Below are 14,909 nucleotides of genomic sequence, written 5' to 3' on the forward strand. Positions count from 1 at the left end.
TGGATTTTCTTTCTGTCAAAGCAGACTGAATCCTGTACTTACTCTCTTAAAAGCTACTTGTTTTGGCATGTGGATGTGAGGGGGAAGTTAAAACGTTTGGGGCTAAATGTCAGTAACCAGCCTGCTTTGGCTTTGTCTTGAATGTGTAAAGTAACTTGGATTGCTTGATGATTTGTGCTGGGACGCTAGTTGTTTTCTCTATTAATACACTTGACTTGCATTCTAGCTCCGCCATTGAGAGGCAGGAATCGTGTGGTGGGTTGTGTGACAGTGTCTGTCAGTAGTGAAGACAAATAGTGCCAGAGACACTTAACCCATCCAATCTCACCCAGGGTGTAGGTCGGTCTCGTTTTCAGACTTCTTAAGTCTTTTTCCTTTCTTTTTTTTCCTTTCTAAATAGTGGATTGACTGATTGAAGTTAAACTCTTGTAAAGCTTTTGCCTTTACATCAATAAACGAAGCTGAAGAAAAACAGAAAGCCAAAGCTGGCATGTAAGGTGTTGAAAGAAGGTTTGCAGCCACTTTGTACTTCTTGGGTTCACACGTCTGCCTTTGAAAACACAACAGGTTGACTTCAGAACGACCTCTCTGTGTCCGCTGCCTGTAGGAGACCCTTAGTTGTCTGATGCTCACTTCCCCCCTTCTCTTTCCTGAACAGCATGACACGCACGCCAGGTTCTGGACAGCAGAAAGCTCTCCCATCGGCTGCTTTTGCGTAGTTGCTGTTGAGGTACAAATGCTTAGAAACCTGGCAGGCGCCTCAAGCCTTTGCTCTCTCCGCTGTGGGAGACGTCTCGTGTTGAAGGGAATTGACAGTGACCCTCCTCAACACTAGACTGCCGCTTGTTCAGTTTGAGAATCTTTGTGCTCCAGGTGGACTCGGCTTTCTTCAGCCTCTGCCTACAGACAGCGAATCTGTCTGGCTAGCAGTTAAGGGGCGCAGGACAGAGGATGTCCAGAGGGCTTGTGTTTTGCACCCTCGGGAGGCTGGGATCGCTCCAGTTGGTAACTCGAGCAGCTCACTGGGCCTGCTTCTCAGCTCCTGATTCCAGTTCCAAGGCAGGGGAAGGGGAGGCTCCGAAGAATCCCACTTTGCTGCCAGAAAAAGGGAAAGGGCATTAGGGTTCAGAGCTGCTTTTGGCCCTGTGGGGGGTAGGTTGTGAGCACATGCTTGAGCAGGCACCCTCGCCAAGCAAGGTGACCTCTGACACTCCATGCACTGCCGCATGGCGCAGAGGGCAGTCTGGGCTTTGGGCTGTGCTGCTCAGCTTTGGGCTCTTCAATTTTTAAACCAGAGAATTGAAGCAGATTCATGAATTTGCTGTGCATTATTGAACTACACATTTTATTTCAAATTGATGTGTGGGAAGGCATTGAAGCTCAAAAGGCCTTTTCTTCCAGTGTGGTCTCTCTCGCTTGGATCTTCCATGAATTAATTATAAAACACACAGATATTGTGTATTGCAGTTTTGGTTGCCATGCTCCAGGAGTTGCATAAAAACATTCTTGGTGTGTGGTTGTAATTCTAAAATATGCTGCTCAGTAGGAGAGCACACACCCTGCATGCAGAAGGTCCCAGGTTCAGTCCCTAGTAGCTGCAGTTTTAAAATGATCAGATTGGAGGGGATGTAAAAGACCTCTTTCTGGGTCCCTGGAGAGCCAGCTGCTGCCAGCCAGAGCAGACAATACTGACTCGGATGGACTAATGGTCTGGCTCAGTTGAAAGCAGCTTCCTGTGTTTATGTATACAATGGCTTTAAGATATAGCCAGTCCTTATTCGTGTTCACTCTTGTGTTTCACAAAATGCAGTAAAATTATGCAACCCCAACATGGAATATGTGCTTCCTGAGCCATCTCTGGAGTCTTAGAGAATAACTTCCATCCTAGAGTGAAAGGGGGGAAGCTTAATGAGAGGATGTTGTCCAGTGTAAGGATACCCAGTGAAATGACAAGTCCTTAAGCTAATTGTCCTTAAACTCACTTCTCAGTGCCTGCCTTTTTTTTGGGGAGGGAGTGAGACTGCCTCTGATCTCTCTAAATTTTGGCTATTTTAGAATGTATTCTTAAAGTTGGGCTGAGACTGCTTCATTGTGCTGCGAAATTAGCCAAGGGCCGACCGTTATGTTTTAAACTCTTTAATCGTGCATAGTTCCCATTGCATCCAAATTGCTTGGTTCATCTCCGTGATGCTCAGTTTTTTTCTATGGCTGAACCTCATTCAGCCTCAAGAGGAGAAAGTCTTACCACCTGGCTTCAACCACAGCTGTAGGATAAGGTAGCTCTTGGTCATTCTCCATGATGACTCACATGCTTTCCCCTTCTCAGTTGGTTTAGCTAAACTTTGCTTTAAGCATCCAAAGCTTCAAGTGTCTCATTTGGCATTGCTGTGACTATTGAGTAAACCAAGCATTTGTTTAAGTGGCCCTGATCTGCCTTGGTTGTGATCTGCAGAATTGGTGCTCAGGGCTGGTGATAGAAAAGTAGGGCCCTGAGGACCTGTGTAAGAGCAGAAGCGCCATTCTCTCCAAATTCCCCATGCAACCATTCTAGAGGGACTTCTGTTTTATTTTATTTAATCAAAGCAGTCGTTGGCTTTTTGGATAGGGTATTGTCCTACAAATGCCTCCTGCTGGGCATACCCACCCTAATATGGACTGGTGTAAATCATTCCACATTAGATGGATGCACAATTGCTTCTTTGCCAGCACCAGCACAACAATGTTCAGCCTGCTCTCTTTGCTGAAGGAAACTTTTGCCAGAAAAGCGGGCATGGCCATTTTATTATCATCTTTGTCTGGGACAGAAATCCAAAGATGGTGATGGTCTGCATGTGGTTTCCTTTTGGGGGATTGATCCTAGAGAGGGGAAACAAATTGCATACCTTAAGTATAATGCATGCCCTGGGAAACTGTCAAGCATGCAGGAAGAAAGCTGCAACCTAAGGTATGCAAGCTGCACACTGGTGTTTCTGAGGGGGTAGGAGTTTAGAACTAAATGAAAATCAGCGCTGTTTTAACAAAACTAAATATCCAGTAGCAATCTGTTTAATTCAAAGTGGCTGCAAATCAGCACATCTGCATAGTCACTGAAATGAGTAAATTTTACATCTAAAGCACTGCATTAATGCATGATACAAAAAGGATTTGAAAAGTTTTTTTTTAAATAAAATGCCATTTTGCGTGACTGAATCTTACAATTTCAGCCGCTGCATTTGCCAAGGAACAAACTTAGAAAATGGAACTGGTATCACTCAGTGGCTCCAGATTATTGCAGAGATTTGTTGGATATGGGTTGTGGGACAATGTGCTGGGATCAAACTGTCTGATAAATTTTCTTCTGCAACTTCTGCAACTAAAACTAAGCAGAAGGCCAAATCTGCTTCCGCCTTGGTCTACATTTCTTGGGTTTCCTACTGCAGTGGTAACACTTTCACTCAGCCAAGATGGCAGGGGCTGAGAAGGGCAAACCAGTTGCCCGTTCATTGCATTTAGAAAAACAAACAAAATCTGCAATGGTCTTCATTGACCCAAGAATAAAGAACGGAGGTTTTATACTCCAAAATTAATGGCACCATCAAAGTACTTCTTTCACAGAAGTATCGAAACACGTGTTTGCGCTCTCCAGCAGATACCACCTTCCATATTTAATAAAGAAAATGGCTGCTAGTTAAGTTCATGATTCAATGATAGGAGAATATCTCAAGTGAGCCCGTTCATGCCGTTTTTGTTTCTGTGTTCTGGGACAAACCCAGAGTGCGGCAGGAAGTCCACTGTCTGCTGAAATTAGAGCTGTGCTCTGAAGGCTTAGTGGACTGTTAACCCTTTTGTATCCAATCACCCTTCTGGCCTGTGCTGCTTTTAAGAACTCCTTCTCACAGCTGCTGCCTCACACAGCTCTCCATCTCAGCTGCTCCTGCTGGCTCTCTGACGAGTCTCACTTCGCAGAGGCATGTCTGTAAGAAGCCCAACTAACATGTTCCTAGAAGGGAGGCGCATAACTCCGTCTTCTCACCTTTAAGTGCCCAGCATGCTCGGATTTAAAATCTCAGCCGATGCAGCTTGTAAAAAGGACATAAAATAGTGATTGGTACCAGTTCCATTTTGTTACAGTTAAGTTACTTTTATATTTTATTTCTCATTTAATAATTATCTGGAATAATAAGCAGCTCTTTTCTCATTTATTTTCTCATATTTTTATTCCAGGATTTGCCTCTGAAGCAGGGAGTGTCTGCATTAAAAATGACCTGTAGTTCTCTGCTTCATAGGTTAGAAACTTATTTTAATATTTTGTGGCTAAGCACAGTCCCACCTTTCCAAAAATTTCAAATGCTGAACGATTGGCGTTGAATGTGGCTTACAAGCATTCTCCATCTTGCGTTGGGAATTTCGATAAAAATGGCTTGACCTTCCTCAGCCCTACCAAGGCAATAAAAGGGCCCTTCTTTGCCTGCAGTCTTTTTATGACTTAAAGGAAATGTTAAAAAGTCTGATTGCCATACACAGTTGTGAAGATGGAAGTACCCTTTGGATGCTTCCTGAATAGTTCATTGTTGCTTAAGCCTTGTATTGCTTGAAGTGCTTAAAATTCCAAACCAGCCAAATTCCAAATATTCATTTTGGGGGAAAAAACAGTTGACCAATCACATTATTTCGAAGGGACTGCTATAGCCAGCATAATTGGGATCGTGTACCCTGTATTTACTTCTGAATTGTACACCGCAGATGCTTCTTCAGCTCCCTCCTCTTCCTCCATGGGCGGTGCTTGCAGCTCCTTTGCCACCTCTTCCAGCCCCACCATTTACTCTACCTCAGTCACTGACAGCAAAGCTATGCAAGTGGAGAGCTGCTCCTCAGCCATGGGGGTAAGTAACCGAGGGGTAAGTGACAAGCAGTTAACCAATAACACAACCCAGCAGCAGCAACAGTCCACACCGAAGAGAGACACGGTCTTGTACATCTCGCCACCACCAGAAGACTTGCTGGACAACAGCCGGATGTCCTGCCAGGATGAGGGGTGCGGATTGGAGTCTGAGCAGAGCTGCAATATGTGGATGGAGGATTCCCCCTCCAACTTCAGTAACATGAGCACCAGTTCCTACAATGATAACACTGAGGTGCCCCGTAAATCACGAAAAAGAAATCCAAAGCAGAGGCCGGGGGTCAAACGCCGAGACTGTGAAGAATCGACCATGGATATCTTTGATGCTGACAGTGCCAAAGCGCCTCACTATGTCCTTTCTCAGCTCAGCACGGACAGCAAAAGCAACCTGAAAGCAGGAAATGGGTTGGTATCTGCCTTTTAAGTTCTATCAACATTTTTTTGAAAAAAAAACCATACAAACATTACCTTGACTTTTGTGTAGTGTTCAGCTCGAGTTTTCTCTCAGAAGTGTTGGGAGAGCCAATGTGGGCTCTTAAGTTCTGTGGTTTCTTATGCTGAAATTCAAGGTACACTTTTGTGGCAATAAGAGTGGGCCATTTTAGCAGCCATTGAACCCACAAGTCCTGGAAAAGTTGTCTAGCACTTCCCTTTGGAACCTGGTTAGTGAATAGAAAGGTTTTCACTAAAAAACCTTGTTAAAAACCTAATCCCGGAAGCTGTTTTCGGCCCCTCCGTGTCTTCCTCAACAGTTCCAAACAAGGCTGTTTGTGAGGATCTCAGTCTGCACTTCGCCTACTTCTGTATCACTCTCTCCATCAATTAAGGACAGCTGATTTTGATCCTGTTATATTAACACTTACTAAAATGTTAAGATGTGCTGATCCAAATTTGTGTTCCATGTCACTTCAGTTCTGTATTTGATTTTTTCAAAAATAAACCTCTAATCCTGTTTCGCTGCGTGCTTCTCGGTTGTGTGCATGTGTGTGTGTGTCGTTTGTGGTGATGCCTGGGTGGTGGTTCCTCATCTCTCCCACTTCCCACTCTTCACATAAGTGCATCTCTGTTTACAGATAAGGATTTGAATCAGAGATGATCCCACAGCATAAGCAAAAGGTGCTTCTCTGCATGTGTGCTGTTTTCCCCTTCCCCTCATTTGCAGCCCCCCAAAACCGGTTCCAGGGGCTTCTCACAGCTTTGGGGAGGCTGCCCATGTGGGTGACTGCACAAAAGACGCTGTATGAGCAGAAGTGTCTTCTGCTTGCCCAGCAAAACCTTTGGATCTGAGCCACAGTCCACCAGCACACAGTCCTGTTGTTGTTGGGCCTCACAATCAGGCAGTAGGCTTCCTTTACGTGCTCTGTGTGTTTTTTAAATGTTCTCATATTTATCCTCGGGTCGGTGAATATGAAACTGGGAAAGACGAACTTCCCATCAGAAGGGCAGGAGCATTCCCTGTATGTTCCCACATTGGTCCAGTACTGTACTGAGAGTAGTGCTTTGCTGAGGTAGATTACAAGAAACTCTCCAGAGTGGCTTTCTTGATGCTGCTAAAGGATGATCTTGGATAGGATTGGGGGGGGGTAGCTTTTTACTCCTAGCGCAGCCCACAGCCGTCTGGTCTCTGTACTCTCCAGGCACAGCTGATAACTCTGTGAGGACAAAATGAGAACTCAATAAATGTTTTGTGCTTGTCCTGCAGATTCCAAATTGGCCAGCATCGCCAAACTTTTATCCAAAATCAGATAGGAAAGCTGGGTAGAGTTTGCAGGCTGTGAGTTCTTCAAGGAAGCAAGTTCCATTTGTGAAGACTGGAACTTCACGCAGTCTCTCCTAGCATCTGTAAGGAGTCTCTGAAAGTTTCACAATCACATTACTCTGGTGTCAAGTTACGCTGGGCAGCACTCTGGCCTCTGGGGTTCAGCGCTAGATTGGTGTGTTTTGTTTGCAAAGTCTCCCCACCCCTTCACAAGGATGCCGAGGCTACAGTATTAGCCTTAGCATCTTGCCACAGGGCCGAGAGATAACAACTTGCTCAAGGTCTAGCCAGTGAGCTTCGGGGCTTTTTATTTCCACCTGGGTCTCAAGCCTTGCTGTCTGTCAGCAGGGTGACGCTGTGTATTAATCAGAACTGAGATCTGGAATCGTAAGTAACTCTGAAAATGCAGCCATGGAAAGCACAAGGTGCATAATATGTTGGCTGCTGGAGGCGTCATTCTGGGTTTCATGGTGAAGCAGAGCCTTAATAAAGGGAGGCTGCTTGTTTGACAAGAGGCCCTTACGCATGTTTTGCGGAGAGTTCACCCTCAACATGTCCCTAAGTAGATTTGTCTGCTGCTGAGGCTGGTTTATATCTAGTGCAGATAGCATGTATCAAATAATAACCCCTTGTCAAAACTGTCCTCCCTTCAATGTGTATTCAGTCTGCAGGCCGGCAAGGCTGCCTGGGATCGCACAGAGGTATTTCAATGCTGTGCTTGGAGCCTGAGGACAGAGCTAGGCCTGAAGCCTGGCTTGCCTTCCAGAAGGCACAAATACAGTCCCAGGCTTTCTGGTAGCCAGCCAGGGTTTAACATTTTTGTGGAGCCTTTCAGCAGCTGGAGGGTAGTGAATGTATGTTTTGTGAAGTCTCAGGTAATAAATAGCGCAGTGGGCTGATATGAGCAGCAACAGACCATTCCTGAAAACCTGCTGGAACCTTAGGCAGTTGTTGCAGTTGAGTCTTTCTTCTGCAGATCTGCTAGCAAAAGCCCTTCTGTGAAGGGGTCCAGTTCTGGAAACGGCTGTGAAAACACACCAATCTTAATTTCTTCTGTTCATGCTTCAGCTAAGGGCCTGTTCTTGAGCCCCTCTGGCTCCCACCATAGACTCATGAGACACTGAGAGATCCTGGCACACTGTCCAGTCATGAGAACTGGCTGAGGGCTTCCCATGCCCCGATGCTGCAATGTGAATCCAGGAGTGCCAGAAGAAATGTGCCCCCCTTGGCCTTGGGGCCTTGTCTTGGGTGTGGGTGGCCAGGCATGCCAGCTGTACAAACTGCCCTTGTGGGCATCAGCTTGCACTGGTCCCTGCTAGTACTCTGGGTGTCTGGATGGCAGAGACAGGCAGTGCCTGTCCCTTAAGATCTCCAGAATGAACATACTTTGGAGGGTTTCTTCAAATTAAGAGAACCAACTGTGCAGTTAGATTTGCTTATTTAGATTTGCTTAGAAAATATATATATGTATGTATGTGCTGCCTCTCCGGTGACCTGCTGGCCAGAGCCTGAGCCTTTGTGAAAGCAGGCGTACCCAGCTCGGGAGAGAGATGGCTCTGAAAGCCAGTCAATCAGCCCCTTCCCCAGAGGGTCACTGTCAAGTATCTGTCAGCTTGAACTGCTGCAAGGTCAGAGGCAAAGCAGGCCTGAAGCTGCTTTTCCTCTTGGCGCCAGAACTGCTGGCTTCACCTTGGCTGCCACTCGGAATGTGCAGTGCTGACATCTAGGCAGGATTTTGATTAATGTATGTCGGAATGGAGAAAATTGGATTATTCCATCTGAACTGATGTAATGAAATCCTCAGTATTGGTTTTTCAGCTTGGGATGAAAATGACCTTTCCCCCCTTTATTAATATTGATTTTAAGGAGAAAAGATGGGCATGATGCAATCAAGCTAAGCACATACAATTCTTACTGACTTCAGAAAGTCTTAAATGCATTTAGCTTTGCTGGAATGTGCCCAGCAGGTAAAAGAGAAAAAAACAACCGTGACCCACAGGAGGCCAGGCTGTCTCTTTGGAGTGGGGATACGCAGCATCCAGCAGGTGCACAGAACGGGCGCATGGCCCACATTCCCCCCGTGGGAGTAGCCTTGTCACAGTTTAATGTGTGCATGTGGAAGGAGTGGCGTTCCCGTGGCTCAGCTGTACCCATTTCAGAACTGCTGATTTGTGTCACACCTTAGTTAACGAAGTTTTGAGGTTCACAGATAAAATGAGAGTTCTGCTTGGCAGTACGTATTTAGACAATGTAGTATTTTTGAAGATGGCATCCAGGAAAGTTTCCAAATAGCAAATATTCAATAACCAGTATTTGCTTCAGCTGGTCACAGTTAAGAAGAAACTTAAAGGTGCAGGGAGCAGTGAGATGGTTGCGCCATCTCCTGTCAGCTGGCTGGGTTTATGTTGGTCTTGCTGGCTAGGCAGCTGTGTACCTTTCTCTGATTATAGCCATTCAACACACACACAACCCCAGTCCTGAAATGGCAGCTCATCTCCTTAGGTGCGCACGGTGACTTCCTCTCTGGCATGGGGAGGGTGCGAGGACCCCCGTGTCTTCGCCAGACCCCTTCCCTGCCCATACCAGGGGGCTGTTCTGTGATTCAGTAGGCAGATTAGTGGTGTCCCGGCTTCATGCCCTGCCCTTTGGGCTCTGATTGTCTTTGAAGGAAAGCCTCTGGTGACATGACCAATGGTTTGTTTTGACTCCTCAGAACGCCAGAAACGGCAAAAGCAACTGGAGGGAAGAAGAGCCCTATGTTGTGTGGTCAGTACCCTTCTAAAAGTGAGGGCAAGGAGCTGAAGATACTGGTACAGCCAGAGACCCAGCACCGAGCTCGCTACCTGACTGAGGGCAGCCGAGGCTCCGTGAAAGACCGAACCCAGCAAGGGTTCCCCACGGTCAAGGTATGGCTTATGGGGGGGAGGGAAAGAGCCAACGGGGGATCGAATGTCTTGGCCCTTCCTGTGCCCAAATCTGACGGGCAGCAGTAAAGGCGAGAGCTTCCCCCCCCCCCGCGTCCCCCTCTTGCTCAGAGCTGGCCTCGAATCATGCTGTTTTCTTTCTGAGTTTTAAGTGGCACTGAGCTGGGACTTGTGTACACAGTTCTGTGTTTCTCAAGGATGTGGCTGTTTTGTTGTTTGGAGTGTGGCAGAGAACTGGCTGTTTCTCCACCGACCGAGACAGGGAAGCCTTTCTTGCTGGGTGGGCGGAAGGTGTGTTAAATATAGACCCCTCACTGGTGTCATTGTGCAGCACTGCAGCAAATGGCCAGAGAAACCAGGCAAGTTGTGCTGCAGGGGGGTACCCACACACGTATTCTCTCTCTCCCCCCATCCCCCAGATATAAAGAAGTCCTCAGGCAATAATTGCCAGTGCTGAACAGTACTCTGCGCCTACCGGTGGCACTGTGAAGCTTGCATTGTAAAATATTATTTTCGTTTGGACATGGGGCAGAATTCTTGGGTGGGGGGAGCCTTTTCAGCCCAGTAATGCAGCTTGTCCTGTGCTCCTGTTGGCCTCGCATGTTTATGGCTGTTGCATGCATTGTAGAGTACAATCTGATGCGGGTTCACATTTGGATTAAAAACATTTGAATTGTGCGACTAGGTATTCCACCCAGCCCACCCCTGAGAAAACCTGCAGCTCAACAAGTGTGTCAGATATATGTAGATTTTCTAAAGAATTCTGCTAAAAAACGCAGCTGCTTGGTGGAGGGCTGTGCCTGGTGGCGTCAGGGCTACAGGCTTAAAAATACATCTGCAAGTTGGAGTTCTGCAAACAGTTGCATTTCCCAAAGGTCTTAAAGGATTTTAGTTTAAGAAATAGGAGTACTGGCTTCTGTCTGTCTGGTCCTCTTCTGGAAAATATAAGTGAGGTATTGTGTACAGTTGGCTAAGTTTACGTTGGGTTAACATAAGTTGAACTCTTCATAGTGGAAAGAGTAGTCCTTTGTATGCATAACTGTCTACTAACGCCAGTCAGTGTTCTGCTCAGACTAACATGCATTTTGCAAATGTGCTGTGTTGCCTGTTTCCTTCTGTTCACTCTTGCCTGCCTACTCTCTTGTTCCAGCTGGAAGGGCACAACGAGGCTGTGACCCTGCAGGTGTTTGTAGGGAATGACTCGGGCCGGGTGAAGCCCCACGGATTCTATCAGGCCTGCAGGGTAACAGGTCGAAACACCACACCTTGCAAAGAAGTGGATATTGAGGGCACCACTGTCATTGAGGTGGGCCTGGATCCAAACAACAGCATGACCCTGGCGTAAGTCATTTTCTCACTTTATTATTTGTCCGTGTACTGCAGATACTCCCAATTTTGAAAATCCTAGCTGGTAATGTGCCAGGTGAGGCATTTTGATAGGCACATACACCTGAGGGATATTGAATATGCGGGGAGATTGAACTTTGGGATCTTCTTGTACATGGTGCTGTGTGCGAACAAGAGCTTCTGTGCTGCCTGCATCTGCAGCAGCCCTGCTTGTGTGCAGCTCAGAGGATGTGTTGAAGACCAGCAACTGCAAGCGCCGTCCGAGCAGTTCCCTCAGAGTTCTTGCCAGTCAAGAGGGTGCAGAAATATACACGGTAGACTGCATTCTCTTTACAAGTATTGCTAGCTGTGTGATTAAGAGAAATGCAGTGTTCCCTTGGCAGTATGTAAGAACATAAGACAAGTCCTGCTGGCTCAGACCAATAGTCCATCTAGTCCAGCATTCTGTTTCACACAGAATTTTGCCCAATTCTACCTTTCCTTAGAAGGGAAGCTTTTTTTGCAGGTTCTTTGGGAGTGCTGGAAACAAAACAGCCCTGTGTTTCTCAGTTCTCTGTAGCTGTCCTCCTCCCTGCATGTCATACTGGAACTCTGCACATCTTTCTGGGTGGGAGGAAGGTGGAGAAGGACCCAGAAAGTTGACACGTTGGTTTGGTAATGAGAGCCTGGTCCACTGATGAATAGGCCTTGTTGGTGTTGACGCCTTGCTGCATTTGCTTCAGGCATCAGAGAGATGCAAAGCAGTCCTGGAGCCATGACTGGTTGCTGCGGTGATGAGCACTCAGCCAGCAGAGCTGCCCTGCCCAGATGACTTTCCCTCCAGCACCTGCTGTCCGGTTCAGCCAGATCTGTCCCTTCAGGCCCAACCGAGACATCAGCAGTGCAACTGAAGTGCTTTGGCCACCTTTTGCTTTTTCTGAAGATGGCTTTTTCGTGAGCTGCTGCTGAGGGAAAGAAGAGAAGCAGTCGGCATTTTGTCCACAGCCCTCTCAGGCCCTGAGCATCTGCATCAGCAGAATGCGGGTCTTATATAACCAATATTGTCGCTCTTAGTATGTGGGATGGGGTGGATTAATTTTGAGAGGCAGTAGCAGTTACAACATATAGCAGGCTGCTTATTCTTGGCCTTGGTTTAGTAGTTCGAGCCTGGCTACTGCTGGGGAGGTCAGGGCAGGGCTACAAGTCTAAATAAATAAATTCTCTGGTCATGGCTCTTGTGTTTATCCTTACCAGGTGCAAGTCAGTTCCGTCTAGTTGAAATGTTCTCTTGCACTGCAGCCATTTCCAAAGAAATCCGCCATTTGCAATATGTTAAGAGCCTTCTGCTGTTCTTTGGTTTGATCGCAGTGATGTCCCGATGCTCCAGGGCAGAAATTCTTGGAGGCTCATTGAGTGGAAACAACTAAGTTTGCTGAAGCCACCGGGTTGGATCCAGACTAAGAAGGGAAGGGCAGTTTCAACCTATTTCCCTGTTCCCCCGAGAAGAGTGGGAAGCGGGAGGCAGGAAAGCTCTCTTCCACTGGAAGATGTCATCTAGTTCTAGGCCAGTAGATTTCTGGGTCTGCCGCTTCTAAGGTACAGGTTTCTTAATGTCCATTTGCAAAGTCATGGGCTGCCATGCCCTCTCCCTGCACTCCGCTGGTAGGTTGTTGGAAGGGAGTGACCTCCCCAAGGCCAGCCAGCATTCATATGAGCAGGACTTTCCAGCTGCATCTTCCCTCCTCAGGGCTGCTGCTGCGTCCCTGGTGATGGCTGTTGCAGCCCACAGAGACCAGGTGGTTTTTGGTGGCTGTTTTGCATGTCTCTTTGGCTCCGGGTGCAAATTGCAAAGCTGTAGCTGGAGAGAGAGGAAGCTTCCTTCTTGCCCGTGTGTTGGCAAGGATGACAAGTCCGACTTGAGACCATGGGCTTAGTAACGTGATTCTTCCATTGTGCTGCTAGGGTCGACTGCGTCGGAATCCTGAAGTTGAGGAATGCCGACGTGGAAGCGCGGATAGGCATTGCGGGCTCCAAGAAAAAAAGCACTCGGGCAAGACTGGTGTTCCGCGTCAACATCCCTCGGAAGGATGGCTCCATTCTGACCCTGCAGATGCCGTCTTCCCCAATTCTGTGCAGTAAGTAGAGAAGTCGGCCTCGGGGACAAGCGGTGCCGTGCCAGCCAGCCTTCGCAAAGAACGCTTTGCCCTTTCAGTTCTGCCTGGCTACACAGGTTGAGGTCGTAGAATAGAGGCAGCCCAGACACGTTAAACACGGAACTGAATAAATCTTGGCAAAAATTTGCACAGATCACTAAGATTCATTTTTTGAAAAGGGCATCAATTTTTGATCCTATTAGAAGGCACAGTGGAATGACTTTTCAGACCCTGTGCTCATAACATGGTGTAAAGGGCTTTTTAATGTAAAGTTTATTGTTTTTTACACACACACACACACACACACAATGTTTTATGCCTGCAATTTGGTCTGTAAATGCTATTTTTTCCCCTTCCCTACAACAATATCTACAGCATTTGTATCCTGCCTGTCTGTCCTTAGAAGGGCCACCAGGGTGGCTAACAATTTAAAAAACAATGAAAAACAGTGTTCAAATATATAACAAAACATAAAAGCATTGATTAGGAAGGAGGGATCACTGAGGGAATGCCTAATGCAGCAAAGTGTTCACCTGCAGGGGCAATATAATACCCGAAGGGGACAGGCCAATCTCCCTGGGGGGAGAGAGTTCCAGAGCTTGGGCGTCATGACCGAGAAGGCCCTCTCCTGGGTTGCCACCCACCTGATCTCAGAAGGTGAGGGCACCTGAAGCAGGGCCTCCAAAGATGACTGTGGTGTCAATGTATTGTCTCTCACTGGTCAGTTTCAGGGGCCTGGACAACATAGATAAGTAAACAGAGGCTTAACAATGGTTTGTCAAATCAGAAACAGCTTGTGATTGGAGTCTGCGAATTCTGTTCAAGCGACCCTGCAGTTTGCTCTAGAGAAGAAGATTCTGAGGTACCTGATGGTGTTAACATGCGCCATCCTGCCCACCATAGTATCTGTCCTCTGCACTGTTGTGCGGAGGCTGTGGGATGGCACCTTTCAGAGTGCCCAATAACTCAACAGCACTACTAGAGGCATGGCAGCCTTCAGCAGCCGCTTGGGTTGATGTATAGTCAGGCCAGCCCTGGTAGAAGCTTGCAGAGAAGTCACACTGTGGTCCTGTGCAGGTTTACTCAAAGTAAACCCTGCTGTGTTCGCTGAAGCTTGCTTCTCAATAAATATACATACGGTTGTAGCCTTCATCCATAACGGCAGAGCCCTCAGTCCAAAGACTCCGCAGTAAATGCTCAAGAGTGGGACCAGGAGCTTCTCACTGTCAGAAGCGATGATAGAATGATGTCACTCTGGTTCACTGGAAGGCTCAAACCAGTGTAAGACAGCATCTTTGGGGAGAGGGTCTCAGCTCCCCGGGACCTCCTGGAGTCTCTGGAGAAGAGTGTGGTCGCAGCAGGAGGATGCTGTACCTGCAGTTCTCCTGCATAAGATAATTATGCTTCTGGCTTGAGGTAAGCAGCTTCTGTAGCAGAAACTATTTATTAGCGGCTTGAGGCAAGCTAATTGAATGGGCTTAGGATGCTTCTGGGCAAAATATATGACCCCTGTGCAGTTGTGTTTGGAGATCTGCCAAAGCATAATTTCAGAGGGAAAATGAGCATCCCCCACCCCATAGGTACGGGTGTTGTAAGGCAAACTTTGAAGTTTTCCTTGTTGCTCATATGTAGTAATTGCTTGGTTTCTGAAACTTGCGCTAGGCAGTTTCTGGAGAATAGGCTGTGTGCCATTTTGCTTGGCGTGTATGATTTAGTGGGGAGGGCTGTCATAATGGCGGTTCTTTTATGGTCCATATCAGCTGCAGGGAGGAATTATCGTAGATGAAAACAGGTTTTGAGCCTGAAAAGTGTCATTCTCTAGCAGAGCAGGTTACCGGTCAGTGATATCCTATTTTTCCATGTACAGT

At 47.1% G+C, this 14,909-nt stretch overlaps 1 protein-coding gene across 1 annotated transcript in view; it reads left to right on the forward strand.

The window, feature by feature from the left end:
* Window positions 1-14,909, forward strand: part of NFAT5 (nuclear factor of activated T cells 5) — a 40,561-nt gene that overhangs the window by 17,153 nt on the left and 8,499 nt on the right. The window contains exons 3-6 of the mRNA XM_056862417.1: window positions 4,723-5,284; window positions 9,352-9,544; window positions 10,713-10,903; window positions 12,851-13,023. Coding sequence (XP_056718395.1) covers window positions 4,723-5,284; window positions 9,352-9,544; window positions 10,713-10,903; window positions 12,851-13,023 — 1,119 coding nt within the window. The remainder of the gene's footprint in view (window positions 1-4,722; window positions 5,285-9,351; window positions 9,545-10,712; window positions 10,904-12,850; window positions 13,024-14,909) is intronic.

The sequence above is a fragment of the Euleptes europaea genome, chromosome 17 (genome assembly GCF_029931775.1).
Source record: "Euleptes europaea isolate rEulEur1 chromosome 17, rEulEur1.hap1, whole genome shotgun sequence".
Classification (NCBI taxonomy): Eukaryota; Metazoa; Chordata; class Lepidosauria; order Squamata; family Sphaerodactylidae; genus Euleptes; species Euleptes europaea.